Source organism: Zingiber officinale, chromosome 4B (genome assembly GCF_018446385.1).
Source record: "Zingiber officinale cultivar Zhangliang chromosome 4B, Zo_v1.1, whole genome shotgun sequence".
NCBI classification, from domain to species: domain Eukaryota; kingdom Viridiplantae; phylum Streptophyta; class Magnoliopsida; order Zingiberales; family Zingiberaceae; genus Zingiber; species Zingiber officinale.
Window position 1 is genome coordinate 36,239,883 of NC_055993.1, and position 24,688 is coordinate 36,264,570.

The 24,688-nt window shown below is 36.0% G+C and overlaps 1 protein-coding gene across 2 annotated transcripts in view; it reads right to left on the minus strand.

Moving 5' to 3' along the window:
• The window catches only part of LOC121974954 (E3 ubiquitin-protein ligase UPL1-like), a 28,928-nt gene extending 6,392 nt beyond the window's left edge, over positions 1–22,536 (minus strand). Inside the window, exons 1-5 of one of the 2 annotated variants that reach the window (XM_042526253.1) lie at positions 22,188–22,536; positions 16,570–16,665; positions 16,285–16,491; positions 8,170–16,041; positions 7,787–8,101 (exon numbers count right to left, since the gene is read on the minus strand). In XM_042526253.1, the coding sequence (XP_042382187.1) occupies positions 7,787–8,101; positions 8,170–16,041; positions 16,285–16,491; positions 16,570–16,665; positions 22,188–22,220 (8,523 nt within the window). In that variant the 5' untranslated portion in view covers positions 22,221–22,536. Of the gene's footprint in view, positions 1–7,786; positions 8,102–8,169; positions 16,045–16,284; positions 16,492–16,569; positions 16,666–22,187 lie in introns of both variants that reach the window. The other variant, XM_042526252.1, reaches the window with a different exon arrangement.
• Between the last annotated feature and the right edge of the window lie 2,152 nt (positions 22,537–24,688).

Sequence of the window (24,688 nt, forward strand, 5' to 3'; positions counted from 1 at the left end):
TGCCGGTTGCCTTCCTACTCCATCTTAAAGGAGCAAATATCAGTCTGAGTTTATCACAAGACAAAAAACAGTATAGAGTATATACGATCATGTTTACTATAAAATACCAGAATAAAAGCTTCTCCATAAGTTGATTGTTCATATTCCAAGTACAAACCAGAATGACACAGTTTAGCATCATGGTTCAAAACATTGGTCCGTAGTGATCAGCTGAGACAAAACATCGCATTCCACCCACAAATCTACCCATGGAATGCATCTAAGAAACGAGACACGTCTTCATCTTTTTCTGCAAACCTCTTCAGCTTCTGCTGCTATCATTCATCTATGTGAGTGGCTTCTACTGAATTTCAAGGGCAAAGTGATTTACAAGACCAAGACACAATAAGTGGTGATGGGTAGAAAATGTTGTCTTAATAAAAGAGTCTTCTTCAACCCACTGAAACACAGGTTCCAAACTAGAAATCAACTTGGACAAGCTGTGTCACTATTTTTGTGGTCGGACCATCAGGTCCATTGGTTGTTGCATATCAACAAGAATATTGACCTGATCAAGCCCATGGGTCGAACCGATCTAAGTTAACTGATTGAGCCACATATCTATTAAGTATTATTTTAAAGATATTAAAAATTTTAAATGAGTTATAGTCCTTTAAAATTAGAAAAATATTATCTAATTGTTTGGTACAAGAATGAATAAACTCAATGAAAAAATCATAATCTTTTTTCCACTTGCATCATCCTTCTAGTCATTTTTTGCACGTATAGCGAGTGTAGACAATAGATAAAAACTAAGATTAAAATACAGAATAATTATACAAATGCCACAAATAGAAAGCAAACAAGTACTGCCGAATAATGTGTAAAAAAGTACATCCAGGGATATAAGGATTGCTAGAAAAGAATGTCACAATTATAAAGTTCATCACATTTAGAGGCTTGTTTGACAATTTTCATGTTAAGAAATACTAGCTATATCTCAAAATCATTCAAGTCTCATGATAAAAAAAAACATTCAAGTCATGGGAGCAAAAGATTTCTTGAAATGAATAGATTATATATATTTACTACTAAAAATACTGCAAAGTTCTCATTACCATCACAAGATTCCAATTTTAAGTGAGTTGTGACTCAATACCACCAGCTAGCCAAAGAATCTCCATTAAATCCGGATATGGTAATCTAACCACAATTGCAAATCACCAAAACAATCCTAACCCATACTTTCAATTGATGCCACCCTTCAGTCCATGCTCGGCCAATCAATCACCCTCCCCCATTTCGCTTTCATTTAGGCCTTCTAAGAGTGATCACCCAAAACCTCTCCCTTAAAAAGATGCAAAGCTGCAAAGGTGGGGTTGACAAATGAATAAAGAGGAGCTTAAGAAAAAAAAACAAAGAGATCAACCAATTAGGATAAGTAGAATTGAGGAAAGAGGGTCAATGGAGGGAGGTGGCCGACATCCAAAGAGAGTCTAAAGATGCAAAGATTGTTGGTGCGATCATGCTCCAATTTGATTGTGTCAGACAAAGGTGCTCTGATGTTTGGTTGTATGCTTAGTCAAATGTATGCTTGACTTAAGTGTTTAAGTTAAGACGATGTGTTAAGTTTATATAGTGTCTTAAATAGGTCAAAGTTGGCTTGATAGTTAACAAACAATGAAGTCTTCAAGTTAAGGTTGATTAAAGACTTGGCGATGGAAGTCTTGGAGGTAAGGCCTCATAGCATGTGGAAGTCCTAGAGGCAAAGCTTCTTGGCAAGTTGAAGTCCCAAAGGAAAGGCTTCTCGGCAAGTGGAAGTCTCGGCAAGTGGAATACCCAAAGGCAAGGTTTTTGGCAAGTTGAAGCCCCAGAGGCAAAGCCTCTTTGCAAGTGTAAGTCCCGGAGGCAAAGCATCCTCGCAAGTCAAAGTCCTAGAGGTAAAGCCTCTTGGCAAGTGGAAGCCCCAGAGGCAACACTCCGTAACAAGTGCAAGTCTCCAAAGCAAGGCCTCTTGGCAAGTAGAAGCCGCGAAGGCAAGGCTTCTTAGCATAGAAGATCCAGAAGTGAAGCTGCTAAGCACATGAAGTCTCAGAAACATGAGCTCTTGGCCGCATCAGGTGAAGTTGAGAGTCGAATGCACCTGTATGAAGTGTTATGAGTGACACTAAGGCACTCGATCTTAAAAATAGTTTTGAGTTGAGTATTCAATTGTCTTAAAGAATTATTTTACAATCAACTAGAACTTCAGTTGACTCATTAGTCAACTTTGGATAATTCAATATTTCTATGTGTTTTTATTTTAGGGCTTAGTCGACTGAAGTATATTCAGTCAATAGTCAATTGATGTTTAACATGAGTCTACTATTTCAAAGCACATAGGATTAATGACCTGACAAATCCTAGGGAACACTTATGTACAAGCTATGTGCATATACTCAATGATCATGATCAAAAATTATTTTTAAAATGTTAATTTAAAATAAAATAGTTTTAGAAAATTCTAGTTGAACATATATGTCCATAGAAGTTTTTTGAAATCAAATAGATAAAAAGTTTAGATTAAAACATTTCTAGACTTTTCAATTTTGTGTCAATCTTTAAAAAATCATTATTTTCATAGAGAAATCTTTTACATGGATAAATTCTATACAAAATTTTGCATTTTAAAAATTTAAATGTTGGAAAGCACAGAACTCAATCGACGGAATCTTGTGAGCATTCATCTGAAAGGCTACTTCAACAAACTCAAATCTATCTGAAACTCTAGTTTCAGCCTGAATTTAGGTTCTATTCACCACCAAGTTTTTCATTTATTCCTTAAGTCTCTCAAACTCATAGGTGAATGTTAGAATTAAGGTTTATAAATTCTAGGAGTTAATGTTAGTGCAAATTGAAGTTTTTAAAGAGGAGAGTGGGAAAAGTGAGGAGCTTCAGTTCTTTATAGAAAAGAACCATTGAGAAAATAATTTCACTAGCCCAGTCACAAAACTCCTGCCAGTGTCGGGTCACGGGAAAGGGTCAGGTCCCGGAATCTATTGTATGTAGCCTACATATTGTACATCATCTTATCTTGCATTTTGCAAGAGGTTGATTCTATAATCTCAAGGTCACATGACAACAACTTTACCGTTACGCCAAAGCTCTCCTAGAAAATAATTTCACTAGGCTTAAGGAAAATGATTTTTTAAGTGAGTAGTTGTTTATGATATTAACAAGTGGTCTAAAATATTTTAAGGTTGAAACATAGTGATAAAGTAAGTGGGAGGAAAAATTCAAGGTTGAATTTTTTGCTTATGAAGAGAGAAATTTATGTATTGATTTCCATATTTTAATCTAATCTTCTCAACAAATGCTATAGTTGTATTTTTTGATATCTCATCTTGTTAAAAATAGGTACAAGTCGAGAAACAGCCTCTTGCAAAAACCAAGGTAAGACTACGTATAATGGATCCTTCCCCAGACCGCTCTCTCCCGCATGGAGAGAGCTTCGTGCATCGGGCTGCCCTGTTTTCATTTTGTTAAAAATACACTTAGTATCATGGAAATTCGGTTGAAGTTAGATAATTAGATGAGTATCATGTAAGCTCAAAGTTTAGCATTGGAACTACCGTTCAAGTAGAAGAAATTGAACCCTTTTTTGGGTTAAAGGAGGAGAAATTTAAATGATGATTTTGATGTATATCAAACTTAGGAATCATAACTTAAATTTGACATTAATTTTAAGAGAAGTGAGATTTTAAATGTTTTCTTTTATGTATATCAAAGGGGAGAAGCGAAGTATTTAAGTTAGAAATGTTTACTTAACCTTGACATAGAAAACATAATTAAAATGATTTGGATTGCTCTAATCTAAAACCTATTGTCAAACATCAAAAAGAACAAGAGATAGATTGTTAGTGCAATGATGCTCCTGCTTGGTCCTATTAGACCAAGGTGTTTTGATGTGTTGTACACTTGGTCAAAAGTGTTTAAATTAGGATAATGTGTTGAGCATATATGGTGGGTCAAGTAGGTCAATATCGAATAGATACTTGACAATGGATGAAATTTAAGTTGGTCAATGTAGACTAGACACTTAACAATTAAGAAGTCTAGTAGGTGTTGGCATAGAAAAGGTCCAATAAGTGGTGGCAATGGTTAAAGTTTTGGAGGCAAGGCCTCTTGGCAAGTGGAAGTCCCAGAGGCAAATCTTATTGGCAAGTCAAACAGAAGCAAGGCCTCTTGGTAAGTATAAATTCTAGAGGTATGACTTCTTGGTAACTTGAAGTCCCAAAGGCAAGCTTGGTAAGATGAAGTTCTGAAAGCAAGGTTTCTTGGCATAGATGAAGCAAGGCTTATCAACACGTAAAATTCTGGTAGCATGACCTCTTGGCAGGTAATTTGTAGTGAAGCTGAGAATAAGTGCACTTGTCTAAAAGATTACGGTTGGGACTAGATTTGGGAAAATATTCGGGCCTTAAGAATGGTCTAAGTAAAGTATTCCATTGATTGAAAGTGCTTTTCAACTAGAACTTGACTAGAATGTATTTATGTGTTTCTGCTACAAAGCTCAGTCGACTACAAATGAAACCAAGTAACAACGCGAATGAAAGCAAGTAAAAGCAATTTAAAAGAAGAGTTTCATCTTATAGTGTTTATTTATTATAATTTTTATTATTTATCTTTGTATTGTCTTATTGTTGTTTGTAAGCTCATATTTAAAGAGGTTTCTTTACCTTCGGAAGGCATGCAAGAAGGAGAAAAATAAAGGGGTTCTAGGTGTTCAGGTGTTCCATAATTGACTCATAGACAAGTCATAGGTCAAATAGTAGGAATCAATGGTTTCGAACTACATAAAGAGTAAGTGTTAGCATTATTTCTTGTTTTATGTCTTGTATTTGATATACCACACCATATTACCTTGATTGCAATCATGAACAAGCAAAACGAAGCAATCAGCTATTTACATCCCTCCCCCTAGCCTCTAGCCTTACCATCTATTCAACAAAGACTTACCTATACCTCTCACATTTACTAGAACATGGTTAGTAGGCAAACTTGGGTTTCCAATAGGTTAACAAGATTTTATGGTTTTGAATTTTTTTAGCAAAAATATTTAGTTGAAAAAAGGATAAACTTACCTTTATATATTTTCATAATATATAAGGTTACTTTTGGACATTGTTTACCTAATGAAACAATGGTGGTTTTTTCATAAAAGATTGAAAACTCAAGTTGTGGTAGAGTTTTAGCGTTGAACTAAGACTAATTAAAACTGTAGAGTTTTGATACTATATCAAAATGTTGACACATGGTGTTAGTGATGAATTGGCTGTGGAGGGAGGGGAGAGATGAAGAAGAAGAAAAAGTAGAAGAGAAGACAATGGGAGCATGGTTCAAAAGTATCATTATAGGGTTGGAGTTTTGGCTCCTACATTTTAGCAATGTTGTTTAAGTTAGATGTGACTTGTGGTTTGATATATGTATTTAGTGTGCAAGTAGTTGTGACAATTCCAAGAGATTGCATATGGAGCTCGTGGAGCTTGTTAAGTAGTGACACCAAGTTGTTGACATGGCGATCATGGATATCTCATGCTTAGTGGAGTGAGGAGTCTGATGGACTTGATGGGATTAAGTTGTTGGACATAGAGTCAAGGACTCCTAAACTCAAGAGCTTGGCTTAACTTGTCACGTTAGAGCTCAATGAGGAGCTCAGTGAAAAGAGATGAAGACTTGGATCGAGTTATTGCAGTAGGAAATTGACAAGGAGCACAGTGAACTCAATGAACTTACATTTTAAATATGAGAGTCATGAGAGGTTGTAATCTTAGGTAGTTAATAATATTATGTTGCCTAGTTAGTGGGTAAACTACCTAGGGCTTGGTTGTGAAGCATTGGTCTCATATTTTGTCAAGCAGCTTGAGTCCCAACCTTCGATTAGGTTTATAGATTACCTAGAGCTTGGTTGTGAAGCATTGGTATCATATTTTGTCAAGCAGCTTGAGCCCCAACCTTCATGTAGGTTTATAATGGTGTGTTAATCAAGTGAAGTAGAACAACTAAGATTTCTAGTCAACTGAACATGACAATCAATTAAGCAATCAAATCAATTGATTAGCTGATTGGGCAGAAGGTTTAAATAACTGGAGGCTTGAGTAGTAGACTGGAAACAATTACCAATAGAATGAAATTATAGTTGTTGTCATCCAACGATCAATTGGGTGCAGAAACTATCTTTTCTGATATGAGAATATTTGATGCTATGGGCTGTAGGCGGTTATGAAAATGGGCCTTTGATATTTTTTTTCTTTGAGTTCTTTAACTATTGTGCAAATTTTCCCCCTTTTGTTACTTGACGTGAGATCTTCTCTTGTGCAGGGAAGGTTAAGTAGAGATAATGGTTAGAAATCTCAGGCCGGATTTGGGTTGCAGTTCAAACCTAATGAGGCATTCTAGTCATGTTATGTGTCTTGGTGTTGATGGGCGTACCAAGAACTAACCTTAATGGAGGAAGCATAGGAGAAAAGTAAATACCAAAGGAGGAAGAAGCAACCACTCACGTCTTGGGAACTCACGAACCATACGCAAAGCCATCCCTGTCTTAAGACCTCACAAACCATAAATGAAGTTGTTGTCTCGAGACCTTGCAGAAGCCTCACAAAAGTCATTACCATCTCCCAGAGCCTTGCAGATCTTGCATGGAATCATTGTCAACCTCGTATGGATTTGTGGGCATCTTAAGACCTTATGAAAGCTTTCAAAATCATCACCCTTATCACAAAGTGTTGCCAAAGTCTGAGTGTCATCTCAAGCCTACTGCATGTATCGATTGATTACAGGATTAAAAGCATTGCCATGCTAACCAACGTAGAATGAAATTCTAATCCATCCATGATTGAGATTTACTAAAAGTACACCAATTTGCCATTGTCAGATTATTTCAGTTCGACCATTAGACCACATCAATTTTAAACCTGTGGTTTCATTTTCGTTCAAGTTAATCCACCAACACATTCAGGTTTTGATTCGTTCAACTCCTCTAGCTTCGTCTTCTTCCATGGGCTATGTCGAGGAATGACCTCCTCCTTTTTCTTCTTCATTTCATCAAAGCCCACAAATTTGCTGATAAACTAGGATTTTGATTGGTCCAACTGTTTATTCAACATCATCTTCTTCCATGTGCTATGTTGAGAAACAATCCAATGCTCCTCACATGAACCAAACTCCTCTATGTGAGTAGTCTTCGACCACTGGCCATCAGCAACGTGTATCAATATGTCAACATGGCATCAAAATAGTGTTAGTCTGTCCAAGGATTGAAAACTCTAGCTTGAAATTATACTTAAAAACCTGGGTTAGCATCACATTGAATGCAGCACACTGATTTCATCCTATAATAAAAATGTCCATTGAGGTTGTGAGATCATGAAAGTTCCCAAACCGCCATCAAATGTGCAGGATGAAATTTACTCATCAAGGATGATATAACTTATTTAAATATCAAGGATGATATAACATATTTAAATTTCAGACATTAAGTGCACCTACCATAAATACGGAAATCAAAATATCAATCACCATTAAACATAGAAATGTATAATGATTTCACCCTACAGTAGAAATGTCAGATGAGGTTTGAGATGATGAAAATTCCAAAGGATCTAACCACCATTAAACGTGCAGGAGGATATACATATTCAAATTTTAGTCATCCAGTGGTCCGACCATGCATAGCAAAATCAAAATATCAGTATCACCATTAAGTTCATTGTCAGGCATCATCTTTAACTACAAAATATATTTTAATGAAGAGGAAGAGAAGTACCTGAGCTAATCTCAATAGACGAATAAGAGCCTTTAGAGCATTTTCATCAACAAGTGGCAGCCCTTCGATTTCTTTGCTCTTTGAAGTGCTTGGATTTGCAGATAGAATCCTTCGGTCAATTGTTACACCCACTCCTCTATCCATTACCGCTTGCCTGTTAACTGTTATTCTCCTGCCGTCATGCCTATGGTTGCCTCCAAAGAGGGTGCTTCGATAGTGATACCGATTGTTTCGTCTATCTCTGAGCATTTGTGCCTCAGCAACCAAAGCAGGAGGTAGCCTGGACAAAACTGCTTCAGGAGAGGTCAAAAGTACCTGGATAGAAAAAGTAGAGAATAAGGAGTTCTGTTGTGGAACACAAATTATAAGTCATAAAACGACACCTCTTCACGCAGTTCAGGAGGGAAAGTAGCTATAATGGATGCATTGTCCATTTCAACTGGTAGCCCCTCAGCTTGCTCAAGTTGTAAGTTTTGTTGTGCTCGTTGTTGAGCCAAAACTTCAGCTTGAATATCTGGAGGAAGAGCAGCTAAAAATTCAGGATCTATTTCTTCAGTAGGTGGTGGACCATAATTTGTAGCTTGGGTTGCTTGGGTAGCTTGTGTGGGCCTTGTATCTTGCTGTGAAGCTAGAACTTCAGCACGTAGATCCTCTGGAAGTGCCTCAAGAAATGTAGGATCGATTGCATTGGCACCGAAAGCCTCGTTGCTATCTAGTCGATCAGCCTGATTAGTTTGTTCAGTAACTTGTATGATTTGAGGAACAGATAACTCATCTCTGTTTAGCAGTAGATCAATGTTCTGATTCTGAACTGTATTGACAGAGTTCATATGAGCTTCAGTACTTCCCGGAGACGAACCAGCATGATTATTAATAGATTCTTGCACACCAGAGATAGGGATACCACCTTCGTTGTAGACTCCTGTACCATGAAGATTATCAAGTATTTCAGTGTCAATTCGAAGTTGGCTATTCATAATTGGCAAGAAAGAGGAATCAACTTCAGGTATAGTAGCCATCCTTGCAATTCTAGGGATAGATTCAATTGCAAGATTAATTTGAGTATTATCTGCGACATTCAGGTTATCAGGAGTTTGCTTCCTCGTTTCAGATGCCCCTTGATGCCTATCCTCCACAGTGGCAGTCTGCTGAACAGACAGTGTTTCATCTGACAAACTTGGAGGACAAGAACACCCTTCAAAAGGAAAATTCAGATGTTGATTAACTGAAGTACTCCTAGGAACTTGAAATTGGTTGTTGGTTGGTTCAGCAGTAAGTTCAATTGCCTCATCTGCTTGGACATTAACAGGCAGTGTTGGCAATTGTTGATTAGCTGAGTTTTCATCCACAGATTTTTCTTTAGTTTGAGGGTTAATGACAGACATTGTTGCATGCATGTGAGTCAGAAATTGGTCTTCTACTGCTTGAGCAATTGCAGAAGCATGACTCCCTACTTGAGGCTGGCCATCATCAGTCCAACGGCTATCACCAAGCCCCCTTCTTCCAGAAACATGGCCAGAGTTCATTCCATGTGAAAAATTAATTAAATGTGAGTGGGCATCACCATCCAAATGGTCGTCAAAAATAGGAGCTACAGAAGCATGCTGGGATGGCACTGTAGTACCAAATATGTTGAGATGGGATGAACCAAGTCCTGCAATGGATGAGGTTAAATTTCTTGAAGAGCTTCCATTTGTAGACCATGATGAGGTAAACAGGTCCCCAGAACCTGGTGGTCTCACAAGTAGCGGGTGTTGAAATGCAGATGCATCAAGCCTAGAAATCTCAAAAGTCCTGCTACTACTTTGACGGTTGTGTCCTATACTAAATGGACGATGAAGGTGATATAAATCATCAGAATCAAAACCCTCAAAATAATCCTCAGCAATGTCAATGAGAGCATTTGAATCAGCAGGTGCTCTAAGAAGACGCATATGATTTAAACCTGTCAAACCTTCCCTCCACCTAACTTCTATAACGGGATTATCAGGAAAGCGGTCATCTTCCCTGTTAAACTCATCATCCATAAGGTTATCATTATCATCATGATCTTCCACATCAGTATCTGCTAAAGACATGGCAGCACCTTCCTCTGCTACATCCTCTTCTTCATCTTGATCATCATCTTCCTCATCATCCTCAATGTCTTCACCAACATTCTCATCATCTTCATCACCTGTGTCATCAATATTCTGGTCAGCAACCTGATAAGTCAACTCAACCTCATTTGTATTAGGTGTTACACCACCTTCATCCATCTCCTCATGCATGAACACAAGCTCATCATTGGCAGGTGGATTAATCGTTTGATTCTCTAGATTTGCTCTAGTATTTTGCACGATAGATACATCTCGAACATCATGACTCCTCTCGCTATGAGAAGATTCATTTGGAGACAGATCAGCACTTCGACTGGCATTCATGTCATCATAATTTCCATTTTGGTCATGGTGAACATTATCAGTTGCTGCAGTACTCTGACCACCAGCTCCCGGTGCCAATGTTGACATTTTCTTAGTATGTCCATCCAACTTCAGAACTTGATCAGTATTGGCAGCCCTTGTGAGATTTTCCAAACACTTGACAATCAAATTTACAACTTTTGGAGCATTTGGATGATCCAGATCAATCACCTGAAGCATGCAAGAAAGGTAACGAACTGTTCCTCCATCTATCATGGCTTTTACAATATCAGGTGAACATCCAGGGCCAGGTACATTGCTAGAAGAATTTCTAGATAAGATGGAATTTATCAACTCCACAAAAGTCAGGATCATTTTGTCAGGAATCAAAAATGATTTAGAGGAATCTTCCTCTTCATTGATAAATGATGAAAATGTTTTTAATATCTCAATAATAAGTCGCCTACGGCCCTCAGTAGATCTACCACAAAGCACTACTAAGAAACATGATGCTTTTTCAGACAGTTTATCATTCAGTTCATCTGAGGCTCCAGATGATTTTTCAGAAGCTAGTGGAAGTAGATGATGCAATATATGATGCAGTAATGCACTATGACCTGAGGCACCTAATTGACCACAACAACCTTGCAACTGGACTGTCTCTGTGTCACGTTTTAATATTACTCCTGCAGCATGAGTATACATGAGAAGAATATCAGTCAACAACTTCAGCACAAATGTCATCTTAGAAAGCCATGCAGATCTTTCTGGTAGATTTTCTTCCATTCCTACGGTTTCACCAACTTTTGATTTGCCTTTCTCTTGTACTGCATGCTTATCTGTTCGCACAGGGCTGGAGGACATAGCAACTTCGTCTGACTTCTTTGGTAATGGATGGCTTAAAACAATTTCCAAAAGTTGATCAATAACTTTAGAAATGTTTGCGGGAAGCCTCTTATGATTCCTAGAACATTTGCCTGGTATATCCTGCAGCTTATTGTCAGGCATCCGAATAGACTCTGTGGAGACAAGTCCAGTATCAGTACCAGAAGCTCTTAGTTTGTCCTTATCTTTTTCTTTTTCCTTCTTCAGGACAATATTTGTTCTTCCACCTGATGACTCTATTTGGCAAACTGCGGCTGCAGCTCTCATAAAAACAGCAGGATCTCGGGTAAGTAAAGATGCCATCGATGTTAAAAACAATCGAGGGGAAAAACGACCAGCATGACCTGTTAGACTCTGTCTCATCTCCAATTCCATTGCATTTTGAAGAGTCTGAGGGTCTTCAATGAGATGTCGGACAATAACAGACACCAAACTGTCAAATCCAGGAAAGGAACAGGATTTTGGAAGATTAAGAAGTGCAGCCAAACCTCCACTTTCAAGAAACTGGTTTGCCAATGTATGTGTTTTAGTCAACCGTACAGATAACTGTAGGACAGCTCGCATAAGAATTTCTGAAACATGCTGTTTAATGAATTCACAGGTGATAGACAATGCTTTTTGACTTTCCTCAACAGTTAGAAAACCAGTAGACTTTCCAAATATTCTTTCAAAAGCATCAATAGATTCTTTCTCATGACCATCTACTGTTGTGCTATTGTCAGTAATCGGTGATACATTTGCTAAAGTATTTTCTGCTCCACATAAATCAGATGAAGATTTACCAGCCCCAACAGCCATTCCAGAGATAAATTTGGGTTTCAATTGGACCAAACTATCAATTATAAGCAGCAAAGAAGTTGCAGTTTTTGTTGCAGATGCCTCATATTTAGACTCATGCCCATATTTAAAGTTGGATAATACATCTAATGCAAAGGAAATGAGACCACTTGCTGCAGCTGCCTCCTTAGTACTACTTTCCTCATGAAGTAGCAATGCCAATATATGAGAAAGTGAACAAAGTGCAATTGTATCCTTTGAAAGATCTGAGGGGCAAAGCTTAAGCTGCTGAATAAGAAAGCGAACCACCATCAGACAATCTTCACCATTCTTTCTGCGACAGAGTGCCAGAAATAGATCTGTTAATGAAAAGACCAAATCATCAGTCCATTTAAACAACTTGACCGACACAGAAAGAATATCATCAACAGGAGGTGCCTCCCGCATAGTCTCAACATAGGCATTTATTGACATGACATTGCTGTCTTCTTTAGATGATTCAAATGTGTTCCCCAGTGAGAGAGCAAGTGCCTGTGCCAACTGCACATCCTCCTGAACATATTCCTCAGGGTGGCTGAATAGCCAATCAGTTGCCATTTCAACACTATTTGCACCCACACTCCTCAAAGCTTCCTCAGCACGAGTTCGAGTAAAACCCATCTCAACTATAGTGGAAATAGTTGTTTCATCAAGTGGACTGGTAAATCTTCCTTTAGTACCTCCTGTGGCATCGTTGTGACCACGCTTCAGATCTCCAACCCCCAAGTAAATGTAAGTCAGTACAGAGTTCACAGAGGTAATAAATGATGGGCTGCAATTTGGGAACTGAGGGTGGTTCCATATAGGAAGTATCACATCTAATACTTGTGATTGCAGTATACGAACAAACAACTGAGGATCCTTAGGCACAGGAAAAAGACCAATTGACAACCCAGCTGCGACAGGCTGAACAAGAAGCTGGGTATCAGAAGATGCATCTGAGGATAACAACAAAGATGAGTTGACATAATATTCAAGTAAGCAGCAGTATGTTTGCAATGTATCCAGTAGCCATGATCTATGAGATGCTTTCTCAACAACAGTGTTCTCCTGACCTAGCCTCGAAGCTGGAACTGTGAAAGGCATTGCCCACAGCAGCTGGCTTGTGGCCACAAATGTAGTTAGAAGCTCTTTGAATGTACCATTAACATAAAAGCTGTTCACTAGTGCAGAATTACATGTGCGGCGCCTATCCACAGTTATAGCAGCCATGTCTTCCACAACTTTTCCAAGATAACGACATTTTACTGATAATGTTAATTCAAGGCCAACTGTGGTATGTTCTGGATAACAAAGAGCATCATGAAAAAATTTTGCAACAGTTGCCACAAGGCTTGTAGGATCTAGAGAACTTGAATCCCTCCGATGAGCAGATAATCCTTTCACAATGACAGCAAGGAAAGAACGTATTCCAATGCTAAGTTTTCTCAGAAGTTCGAGTACAAGAACTTCAACACTTCTGCTTCTAACCTCATGCATATGGGAATTTTCTAATGTGCTAGAAGACCCTTTTGAATCTGATAGTGGCAGGTCTAGCTGCCTAAAAATCCTGTCACCACGTCCACGTAAAAGTGAATGACGATTATAACGGTGCATAGATCCAGAAGAATGATGGATGGATGCTAGATCATGTTCAGTTCTCCAATGACTACGAGTTGCTAAACTGCCCCTAATTGAAAAGGAGTTGGAATAACGAGAGACTTGTATAAGGTTTCCATCATCATCGATATCCCTTCCAGCAATTTCGGTCACTGAAGTGTCTATATTACCATCCTCCTGAATAGGAACACCTTTAACATCAGATGAGCCACTACATAAAGATATCTGCCAAACAATTTCCTTGTAAGTCATGGCAAGCTTTTTAAAGATATCAGCATCTGCAGATCCCAACTCTGATATCATATTTGGGGATCCCTTCAAAAGAAGAGCAGAAAGAGTAAAAAGCCCCACAAGACAAGAAAGACACTTCAAAACTTCTTTCTGCTTTAGATTTTCGATTTCCACAAGCTTGGTTTCGGATACCGAACTCAACAGATCATTGGTCAGTTTAAGATGTTCCCTCATAAATGAAAAGACAGCCATAGCCAAAGAAGAAGAATTTTGAGCTGAACATTTTTTAAAGGCATTTGATATGGTCTGAGAGACAGCAATAGAAATAGGCACGATTTGCATTGTTAACAATTTAAGAAGGGATTCAATGCCCTTTTTTTCAATAAAAGCATTGATGGTATTAGCATTCTGAAGTACAGGTTCAAGAAGACGAGCAGCATTGGAAATATACTCCCGAAGAAATGACCCAGTAGATGACTCATTCATTTGATATGCATTCTCAGACTCAGATACATCTCCTTTGCCAAGGGAAGTAGACATGTTTTCTTCTAGGTCAATTTCCATTGGAATATGCTTCGAAGAGCTCTGTGATTCTGAGAAAAAATCTGAAGATCCAATTCTTGAAATTGTGGTAAGAATATCAATGAGCACATCAACACCAGAAGCACGCAGCACTGATGAATGGCGCATCAATTCATCCAACCCGTTGGACAACATTTCCAATGATTGTTCATTCAGTGCTCTCAAATATGATGTAGAAGTGAAGATCTTTGTAAGGCACTTAAGTGCATTACGTTCTTTGACCATTTGAAGACCACTATTATTCAAACACAGGGCATCTAAGCACTGGGGAATACAACTTACAGCTTCGCTAGAGTAAGGTACACCAATGTCAATAGCATCAATAAAAGCACTAGGTGCACCAGCTGCAGCAAGGACAGAAAAGCATGTTGGATCTTTGTGTATAAGATCACTCATAACATTTGCAGCAATTGAAAATATCCCACCACCAAATTCTTTAGCTCTCTTGAAAATTATGGCCAAACATGTTGGTAAGATGTTCTCTTCAGATCCACCAACACGAGCAGAGTTTACAGGAACATAGGTTGCAAGTGAAATTGTACGAAGTAAAGCTTTAATGAGTGACCTTCTGTCATGCGTAATAATACTTTCTGAAGAAAAAGGTTGCTTATCTAATTGAGACAGACTGCTTATGATTTGTTTGCCCTTGCTATCATTCAATACTCTCTCTCCAGTACCATTTGTTCCGCCTTCAACATGTGAAACTTCAATTTTAAGACGTGCAATGGCATCATCTAAACCCCCTAAATCTCTGAATAATGCTAAAGATGGATTATGATAATCCAAGAAACCTTCAATTACACGAACTGCCATACTAACAAGATGCAAGTGTTGGGTGTTAGTATCCTTGAAAAGGGGTAAAATACTGGGTATAAATCCTGCTTCTTGCAGAGCTAAAGAACCTGGAGTTGAAGAAACCAATAAAGAGACAAGAGCAAGCAGTGCTTCAGCAAAAAGAATAGAAAATCTCATGGAGCCATTAATAATCGAATCTACAGCCTTTTGTATAAGACTGGAAAGGGTCCCACGATGACCACCAGCAGATACAGAAGACAGAACCATAGGTTGGTAAGTTCGATCATGGTGGAGAGCAACCAATGATAGAATAGCCAAAATTCGAATTTTTTCAGGAATTCCATCTTCGTAACTTAATAAAGATAACAACTCACTGATAAACTCTGGTGCATTATTAAAAAATGTTGTCAAATCATCAGCGTTGTTGCTTGATTGAACAAGAAGAATGAAAGCATACAAGCGAACTCGAATGAACAGATGTCGAGCTGTTAAAGAACAAAAGGCCTTGGCAAATCTCAATCTTGTCAATAGTGAAAAGCGTAACTTCAGAGGTATACTGTAGTTCCTCACTAACTTCTGCATAATTTGGAGATCATCCTCATTGTTAGTGTTGATGTTTGGAAGATGAATTACCTGCCACCCCTGTTTCACATCTTCTGTACTACAAGATACATTTGATGACTCATCAGTTAAATAGAACTCAAAGTGAAGTGTAGAACCGACATCACAAGCTACTGGATCGCATGTATCTGGCAAAGAGCAAGTGATTAATCCAAGCCCATCTTCCTTCCCTCCCCAACCTTGTGACAGAGCAAACAATTTAGATCTCAAAGAGGCATCTCGAATGGAGCACTTCCCTACTGTTTTTTTCAAGAATGCGGTCAGTGTTTGAAGGCTTGCTTCAACAACATCAGCATCAGATGCAGCTAGGAGAAGGGATAAATGCTGCTGCACCATTTGTAAAATGAAAAAGAATAAGAAAGGCATCCATATTATGCAAGAAAACTAGAAGGGATAGATGCTTCTGTAACATTTATACAAAAAACAAAAAAAATAAGAGCAAATATCATGCATGTGATCAATGAGAAAATAATTCCTGAATCAATTTTACATGATCAGGGTATAAAGCATAATTGTAGCAAAGAACTAGTCGTTATTGTAGAAAAACATCCGTAAATAGACACATACTTCAAATGAACTATAGAAGTACTTGTTTGTACAATTCTCCAAGATAACTCTCATAACATGAAGAATCTGAAGAACTGCATCCTTGGGAAATAATGGATCTGCATTAAGAAAATTATCTTCAATCTGCAAATCTTTCCTTGGCTTTGTGTATTTATCAAAAAATGAATCAAAATGATTAAACAGATCGACCCAGTGATGAAAATCTCCCTGCAGAAAGTTAATATAGAAAGATATTAGAAAAATAGAATGTGAATTTAGAAAACATTGAAAAAGTGCAAGACGAACCTTATCAAACTCCCATACAAAGTCTTTTAATGTTTCTGCTATGTTCTCAAAAGCAGTAGAAGTGACCTTGTTAATGAAAAGTGTTATCCTTGGAGACTGTATCAGCAGCAATAGAAAGTGGGTTAACAACAAACAAATGTAAGGCAGTAACCAACTATTAATCAGGATGGTAATATGAAACACAAGTATAGGGAACATAGGCATCAAAACACTTGATTATATTCAAAAGTGGGAACAATAAGTTACAAATTGACTTTCTTATGATCAAGAAAAGGAATAGAAAATTTTGTAAAGATTGAAAGGTCATCTCTAAAGAAAACTTGAATACCCAACATAGTTAGTGGTGTTAGATACACACCTCAAGCATAATATTAATAGAATGAAAACATGCATAGCTCCTCAAATCAAGCGATCAAAGTTAAAGGATAGGAAGCAAAATATCTTTAAATAAAATGTATGAACATAACTATTAGGAGAAACACATAGCTGCACGAATACAATGGGAAATGATGATGTCAAATTTAAAAACGATAAGCTAGATTCTACTCAGTGAGTCAAGGTGATGGGCTCTACTAAATAAAAAATCTTGGTGATGAAATGAAGACGTATAGGATGAAGACGAAAAACGAACAATTTATAAATTTTTGTACACTTATACAAACGAACAAAAAAAGTACACAGTAACTAAAAAGGGGCCAAGAAAGTAGTAAGTGAAGCCAATAATGAAACTTTTGAATGCTTGTATCAATAGCTTGATACAAAAAAGGGAGAAAAAACATCTATAGAATAACTAAAGCATGAGAGAGGAAAATAAGGGATCTTATCAAATAAGATGCATTAAAGACGAATCGAATAAGGTAGTAGCGAAAAATGAGGAAATAAAAGAGCGATGAAAAGCGACGAAAGAAGTATTTTCTTCAACTTTTTAATAAAGGTTTAGGTGATCAACCTAGCTTAGGAAATTTAAATAGGTCGGAGGAGTATAAAAATTTACATTTTTATTAGAAAATTCAAATCTTAGAAGGAGAACAAACATTAAATGAAATGCAAAATGAAAAAAAAAATGCTTGGACTAGATGATATTCCAATAGAAGTATAGAAGTCTCTAACGGAATAGGATATTAATTAGCTTATAAAGTTATTCAACCTGATATTGAAACTAAAGAAAATGTTTGGAGAATGGAGGGTACTTTAGTCCTCTATTATAAACAAAGGAGATGAACAAAATTGTACAAATTATAGGAGCATTAAGTTAACAAATCATACCATGAAACTTTTGAAAAGATGATAGAAAAAGATTAAGGAAACCTACATTACGGAAAATCAATTTGAATTAATGCTTTAAAAGTCGATGATAGAAGTTATATATCTTCTTAGGCAAATGATTGAAAAATATCAAGAAAAGAAACAAGATTTACACATGATATTTATTAACCTAGAAAAGTTTTATGACAGAATCCCAAGGAAATAATTCTAAGAAAAAAAAGGAGCTAGCATAATGTATATTTAAATAATTAAATATATGCATGAGAATGTAATGACCAGAGTAAAGATTCCACACAGATTAACCAAAGAATTTCATATAAAGATACGCATTGCCATGGTGCATATTGTTTGCACATTATTTTAGTCTATGATACTCATAAAGAACTAAATGCTAACTTTGAATATTGTTAGAAAACTAAAGTAAAAAAAATTTAAGCTTAGTAGAGTAAAGACTGAAATATGAATTTCAAGTTTAGTAGTAATAGATGTATGCTTTGTTTACTCCAAGGTGTGGATTGAGGAAGGAAAGGAATCAAAGGTAGAAGAAAAAAAAACCTAAGGAAAAGGAAAGGAAAAGAAGGGAAAAGGAAGAGAATAGGAAGGGAATAAATTAGGAGAGAAAAGAATAAAGAAGGAAAAGAGAGGAAAAGAAACAAAAAAATGAACTGGACTTGCGTAACTTCATGGCCGCGAGCAAGGCCGACCATGCATGAGTGCAAAACCGTCCACATGAGTTCGCTCAACTGCCTCAAGCAAGGCCACCCATGGTAAGCAAACTTGCGCCAAGTGAACTCGCAACCTTGCTTACGAGGGCGAGCGAGGTTGCCCATGGTCACAAAGTCGCTCGCGGTTGTGAGTGAGGCTGCCCACATCCACGATGTCAACATCATTGGGAGAGATTCAACGTAAGGGAGGAAGAAAAGTTCATTCCATGCAATTCAAACAGAAAAAAAATTCTGAAAAATAGTATGCATATGGATTATTAAATCCATCTATCCATTATTTGACAATAGGCAAACAAATGAAAGGATAAACAATCCATCCTTGCTCATGAAATAGTAGAAAATTTTCCCCGTGGAAAATTTACCCCAATTTTTATTTTGGCCCTCCCAAGTAAACAAGAAGGTAGTAAGATAATTGTTAAAATACGAGTCAGCTAAGTTATCATATTTGTTTTTACAAAAAGGATTAAGAGGTTGATAGAGATGTTTTACATAGATGGAAGCATAATGGTTGAAATGGAGGAGGGGTGTTCTTTATAATCGTAAGATACCTCTAAACCTTAAAGGGAAGTTTTACAAAATGACGATTAAACATATTATGTTATATGGAGCTAAATATTGGGTTATAAATCTAGCGTACGAGCAAAAAATGAGTCGCAAAAATGAGCATGTTAAGAAATGATAAGAAAAGAGGATGGAAAGGATAATAAATGAAAACATTAGAAAGAAAATCGACATCGAAGTTGCGCCTATTAAGGGAAAACTTCTAGAGTGGCACATTTGAGATGGTTTGGACGTGTATTTTCGTGATCAATAAAAGCCCTAGTTAGGTGATGTGAGATCATGACAAATAAACACATTAATCGAGAAAGAAAGAGACTAAAGAAAACTTAGTTAACAATGATAAAACACGATAAATTTTATTTCAATATAAATGACGATATAGTAGGGATTGAGCCCAATAGCGTAAAAGGATTATATAGTTAACCTCACTTAGTGAAATAAAAGTTTGGCTAGTTGTTGCAGATAGAAAGATAGCATCCATATGAGTTGAAACAAAAGGATAAGCAAGATACAAAAGTTGAATGGCATGTGATAATATAGTTGTGTAATTTTCATTGAAATTGTAGTTAAAAAATATGATAAAACAATTATTATACTTGATAAATATATATTTTGCCCAATGACGACGATGAGATTGTTTTAACTATTGTGAGGCTACACCATGATATCTAACAATCAATTTTAAATTTTACTACAGATGCTTTCCCAACATAAGGCATGCCATTGAGAGTGTATTTTTGGCTAATGACTTTATCCAATAAGAACTACCACCAATAAGTTTGCATTTAAATGCCTATGTTACTTGGATGCAAGTATCCAACAAAGATATGCAACACAGTGGTTTCTAAAACTTTATTCACATGATCAGTAGGGAAATTGAATGTCCACTCTTTGCATTGCTAGTGTCGGACATGCGTATTAAGGTGTAGATTACGAGTCCACATATAAGTGCTAACTACTAAATGAAAATTCTATACAATGTAGGAGATAACTTAGCTTTTAAATGTCAAATGCCACACTAAAAGTCAAAAGGTACAATATGCTTCTTGCTTAAATTTAATATGTATAAAATACACATCTGACCAAGGTTTGAAATCTTGAATTATATCAAAGTTTCTATCTTGACCAAAATGATACAATATACAATGATTGTCGATGCGCTTTGTTAACAACGAATTAGAGGTGGAGGGAGGAAGCGGATGAAGAAGAAAAAGGAAAACAACTACAAATTCATTTTTAACTTCAATGTAATTCATGTAACTTATATTCATATACTCCTTATCCACCTAACTTATTTCATTATAAATCTAAACCTATAGAAATAGTTAATTGAATTAGAATTTTAGAGAAATAAAGTCAATAAAAAAACATTATTTGAATTTATCTTGATCCATATCATAGCATGTCAAGAGGTGTCAAACATCGGAATGACATACATATTGGCATACCATAGGAGAGATAACTGATGGCAATCTTCCAATAATTTACTAAAATGCTAAATGTCAACCATGCAATCTGGTATGGTAGAATATTTCAATCCATGCATATAGTATAGTATAGTAAAAGATTTCAAACCATGCATTTGACACAGAAAAATTCTACACATACAAGTAAATTGTATCAAGTAATATAATGTAAATTATAAATCTTAAGAAAATTTTAGCAACCTAAAGAAAAATAAATGTAAGTACAATCTCAATCATCACTTCTCCAATTACAAAAAAAATCAGAGTACAAGTATAAGAATTGAAATGCAAGTTGTATGAATACATGACCAAAACCTTTCCTAGAACAGATTCAGATACCTTATAGTATAAATGTCCAACTCCACTCCAAATAATAATAACCACTCTGTATTTCTCTCTCCAATTACAAAAGAATTAAAGTATGAACAGAGGAATTCAAATGCAAGTTGCATGAATAGATGATTAAAATCTTTCCAAAATGATACCAATGCATAGATATAGAGCTCCAATCCACAAAATGATCTGATGTGTCAAAGTATTCCCTCTCATACAAAAGCAATTAAGCATAAGTAGAAGAATTGAAATGCAAGCTGCATGAGTAGATAATCAGAACCTTTCCTAAAACAGACTCAGATACCAAGACGCCCAAATATTGGACACCAGTTCAGATAATGATATCAGATGTCTAAGTTCTCTCTCTCACACACACATATAGGACCTCAGTCCACAAAAATGATCTGATGTGTCAAACAGTCAAAGTACTCTCTCAGACACAAAAGGAATTAAGCACAAAAATGATCTGTTGTTGTCTTTCATTCTAATAAATCATCAGTTCGTTTGAACAGCAAAGTCTAATAACTGGTCACCAAAAGAATGGCAAAAAATCAACCAAGTCTTATGCTTGTTTATCATTTGAAAAGGCAGTAAAACGATTTGGCATAGGGAGTTCAAGATTAGTTGCAATAAAACCAAAGAGTATCACTGAAGCCACAAATGAAACTATTTGGTGGCCTAGCAAGAACATGATATTTTGTGCTATTTCATTTTCTTCTCGAACATAATATGACCAACAGAGACTTCAAAATAATGTGACGTGTTAGGGAATACTAAGCAATAAAATCTCAATTTTTTTAACTGGAGGACTTGAGTTTTCAATAGAAGATGACAGTGAGAAAAACGGAGATTGAATTAATCTAGATAATCAAATATGATATGAATGTGTATAAAGATCAATAGTATGTGAATCATGAGAAGTGAACTAAAGATGTACGAATGTGACACAGAAAAAGGTAGCAAATCAAATTAAAAACTTCTCAAGAATAGTTTCTATATAAAAATAAAAATTGTAAACACTTATTCTTCTTCTCTATACTATTGAAAGGGAACAATTTTGCTGTGTCTAGGATATATGAACAGCACTGCCTCGTTATCCAGCCAACTAAAGACTCCAACAGCTAACACGACCAGGAAGCACAACAGGTCGAGCCTTTCCAAAGAAATAGAATATCAAAATACATAAAGTTTACAAATTTAACCAGAAAATTCGGGATCTCGAGTAGAAAAGAAGAAGAATATCAAAGTGATCAAACATCTCATGTACCGTCTCGCAAACCCTTCTCTTCTTAAACTTCATCTCCAAATTCGCATCGCCAGAACCAAAGGGACAGATAGAAGCCCGTCAAAACGTTGTAATGAGTATAAATCCACCTCACTAGAGCACCCGACGACAGCGGAGCCGCGTGGAGAGCACGCAATTCGGATCAAAGCCAACGGAGAAGGCGATCAGATGATGACTGCGGTGACGCGGGAGCAGAGGAGATCCGAGAAAGGAATCTAGTAGAAGAGGAGAACGTCAAGAGTGTTAGGGTTTCAGTCGCCCACGGCGAGATCCCCAGCGGAATAAGGAGAGAGAGGGGAGGAGAAGAGAGCGAGAGAGGGGGATGCAGAAAGGAGAGAGAACCCGAAGGGCCGAATGGCGTATTTATATATTCCTATGGGCTTTAAGCGAAAAAAGGGTTGATAAAAAAATAATTAAAAAAATTAAAAAAAAACAAATAGAGATGTGAAAACTAGGGCCCTAAATAAGTCGAGCCAAATCAAATTTTGGGATGTTCAAATTTGTTTGATAAGATAATCAAGTCAAGTCGAGCTGAGTTTAAAATGAACCAAGCTTTTGAAGTGAGTGTTCAAACTTGTTTGGTTTATTTTTTATGAGCTTAAACTTGTTTGAAACTTAGCTTGAACTTGGTTCGTTTAGATGTTATCAAGCTCTCAATTCGAATTTAGCTTGAGCTTTGTTCGAGCTTGCCTTGAAGTTGGTTTGAGCTTGGCTGAGTTTGGTTCGAGCTTGGCTGAGCTTGGTTAGAGCTTGGTTCGTTTAGATGTTATCAATCTCTCAATTTAAGTTTGTTTGATTGTTTTAAACTTTTAATTATTTGATTGGTTATTGAGTTTGATAATTTAAAATTATTTTTTTTTTATTTTATTGTTTATTTAGCATATTGAAAATAGTTTTATTAATGAATATGGTTCGTAAACATTGTTCATGAACGTTGTTCACGAACGTTAACGAGGTGAACACATATGTGTTGAAGATTGTTTATTTAGCTTAACGAGCTATTCAAGCTTGTTTGTTTAATTAATTTTATGTATATTGAACAAACATAAACAAACTCTTACTAAGCCAAACACCAAATTTGTTCACGAACACTTAGGCTACGTTTGGTAGGGTGTGCTTTATAATATAATCATGATTACATTACAAGACTAATTATTTTGTTTGTTTTAACTTTAAACCTGTAATGTAATGTAATCTCGATTACAAAAGGTAGTGAAGTTTTCTAATCTAGATTACAAAGCAAACACTATGTAATCCGATTACATTACGAGGTCATTGTTTAACTAAAATTTGAATGTCGAATATACCCCTAATCAGCCGACCGCCCGTCGGCCGCCGCCCGGCCACCGCCGGTCACCTATCGCCGGCCGCCGCCACCGTCGCCGGTCGTAGAAGTCGTAGGATATTTTTGTCATTTTATAATATTATGAATTGCATTTCTTATAAAAAACAATGGATACCAAATAAAAGAATGTAATCATCCTTGTAATCAAAGATTACATAAATTATTTTACCAAACATAGTAATGTTATCAGGATTACATTACATTATACATTTGATTACATTACAAGATAAATTACATTACACTCAATCAAACATAGCCTTAGTTCATTTACAATCCTAGTGAAAATCCTTATTTATTGATTTATCAAAGAAAAAATCAAACAAATCACGAATTTATTTTATTTTTTTATAATTTAAGTATCTAACTCATCAGATTAATTTTAAAAGCCACTGATTTTGACAAAAACAAAAAACAAAAATTCACCGATTATTAAACTAAATCAGAAAGCACAGGCTTCCATGGACTCGGCAGATGAAACAAATCACAAAACATATGTAAGTAATTGAGTTTGGAAAAAAAAAAAATTGAAACAGCTTTTGTTTTTTTATGTTAAAGAAAGATTCTTTTTTTAAAAAGATTTCATTTGAAATTTTTTTAATTTGATTCATCCAAAGATTAGACATACATGCAAAATTTAATTTCTCGGAAGGTGTGATAATTGAGACATGAAATATTATGAAATTTTGGTCGAAATTCAACACATCTGAATATATCTTCCTTAAGACTTTGGCCACCTACGCTATATGATTTACTTCTTTTAACATGTAGCATATTTTTATTTTAAAAAATTATATGAATTATAAAAAAAATTTAAATCAGAGAGAGTAAAGTAATATGAATTATGTTATAATTTCTTTAAAAAAACTAGTATTATAATTTTTTGTTAAAAAATTAAAATATTATAAAAATAATAAAAATTAAAATGATACCTATTAAATAACTTATATACTTTTATATTCAAAAGTTGAGTAGAAAATAGGTTAGGTAAAAAAAATAATCATATGAATAAATCTTCTTAAAAATTATATATTTTTAATGTTTTTTAAATTTATAACTCAAAGGAGTACCTTTTGAATTGAAAAGAATTCTTAAACAAATTCAATCACCTAGAGGACATTCTTAGTTAATTTGAAGTCTT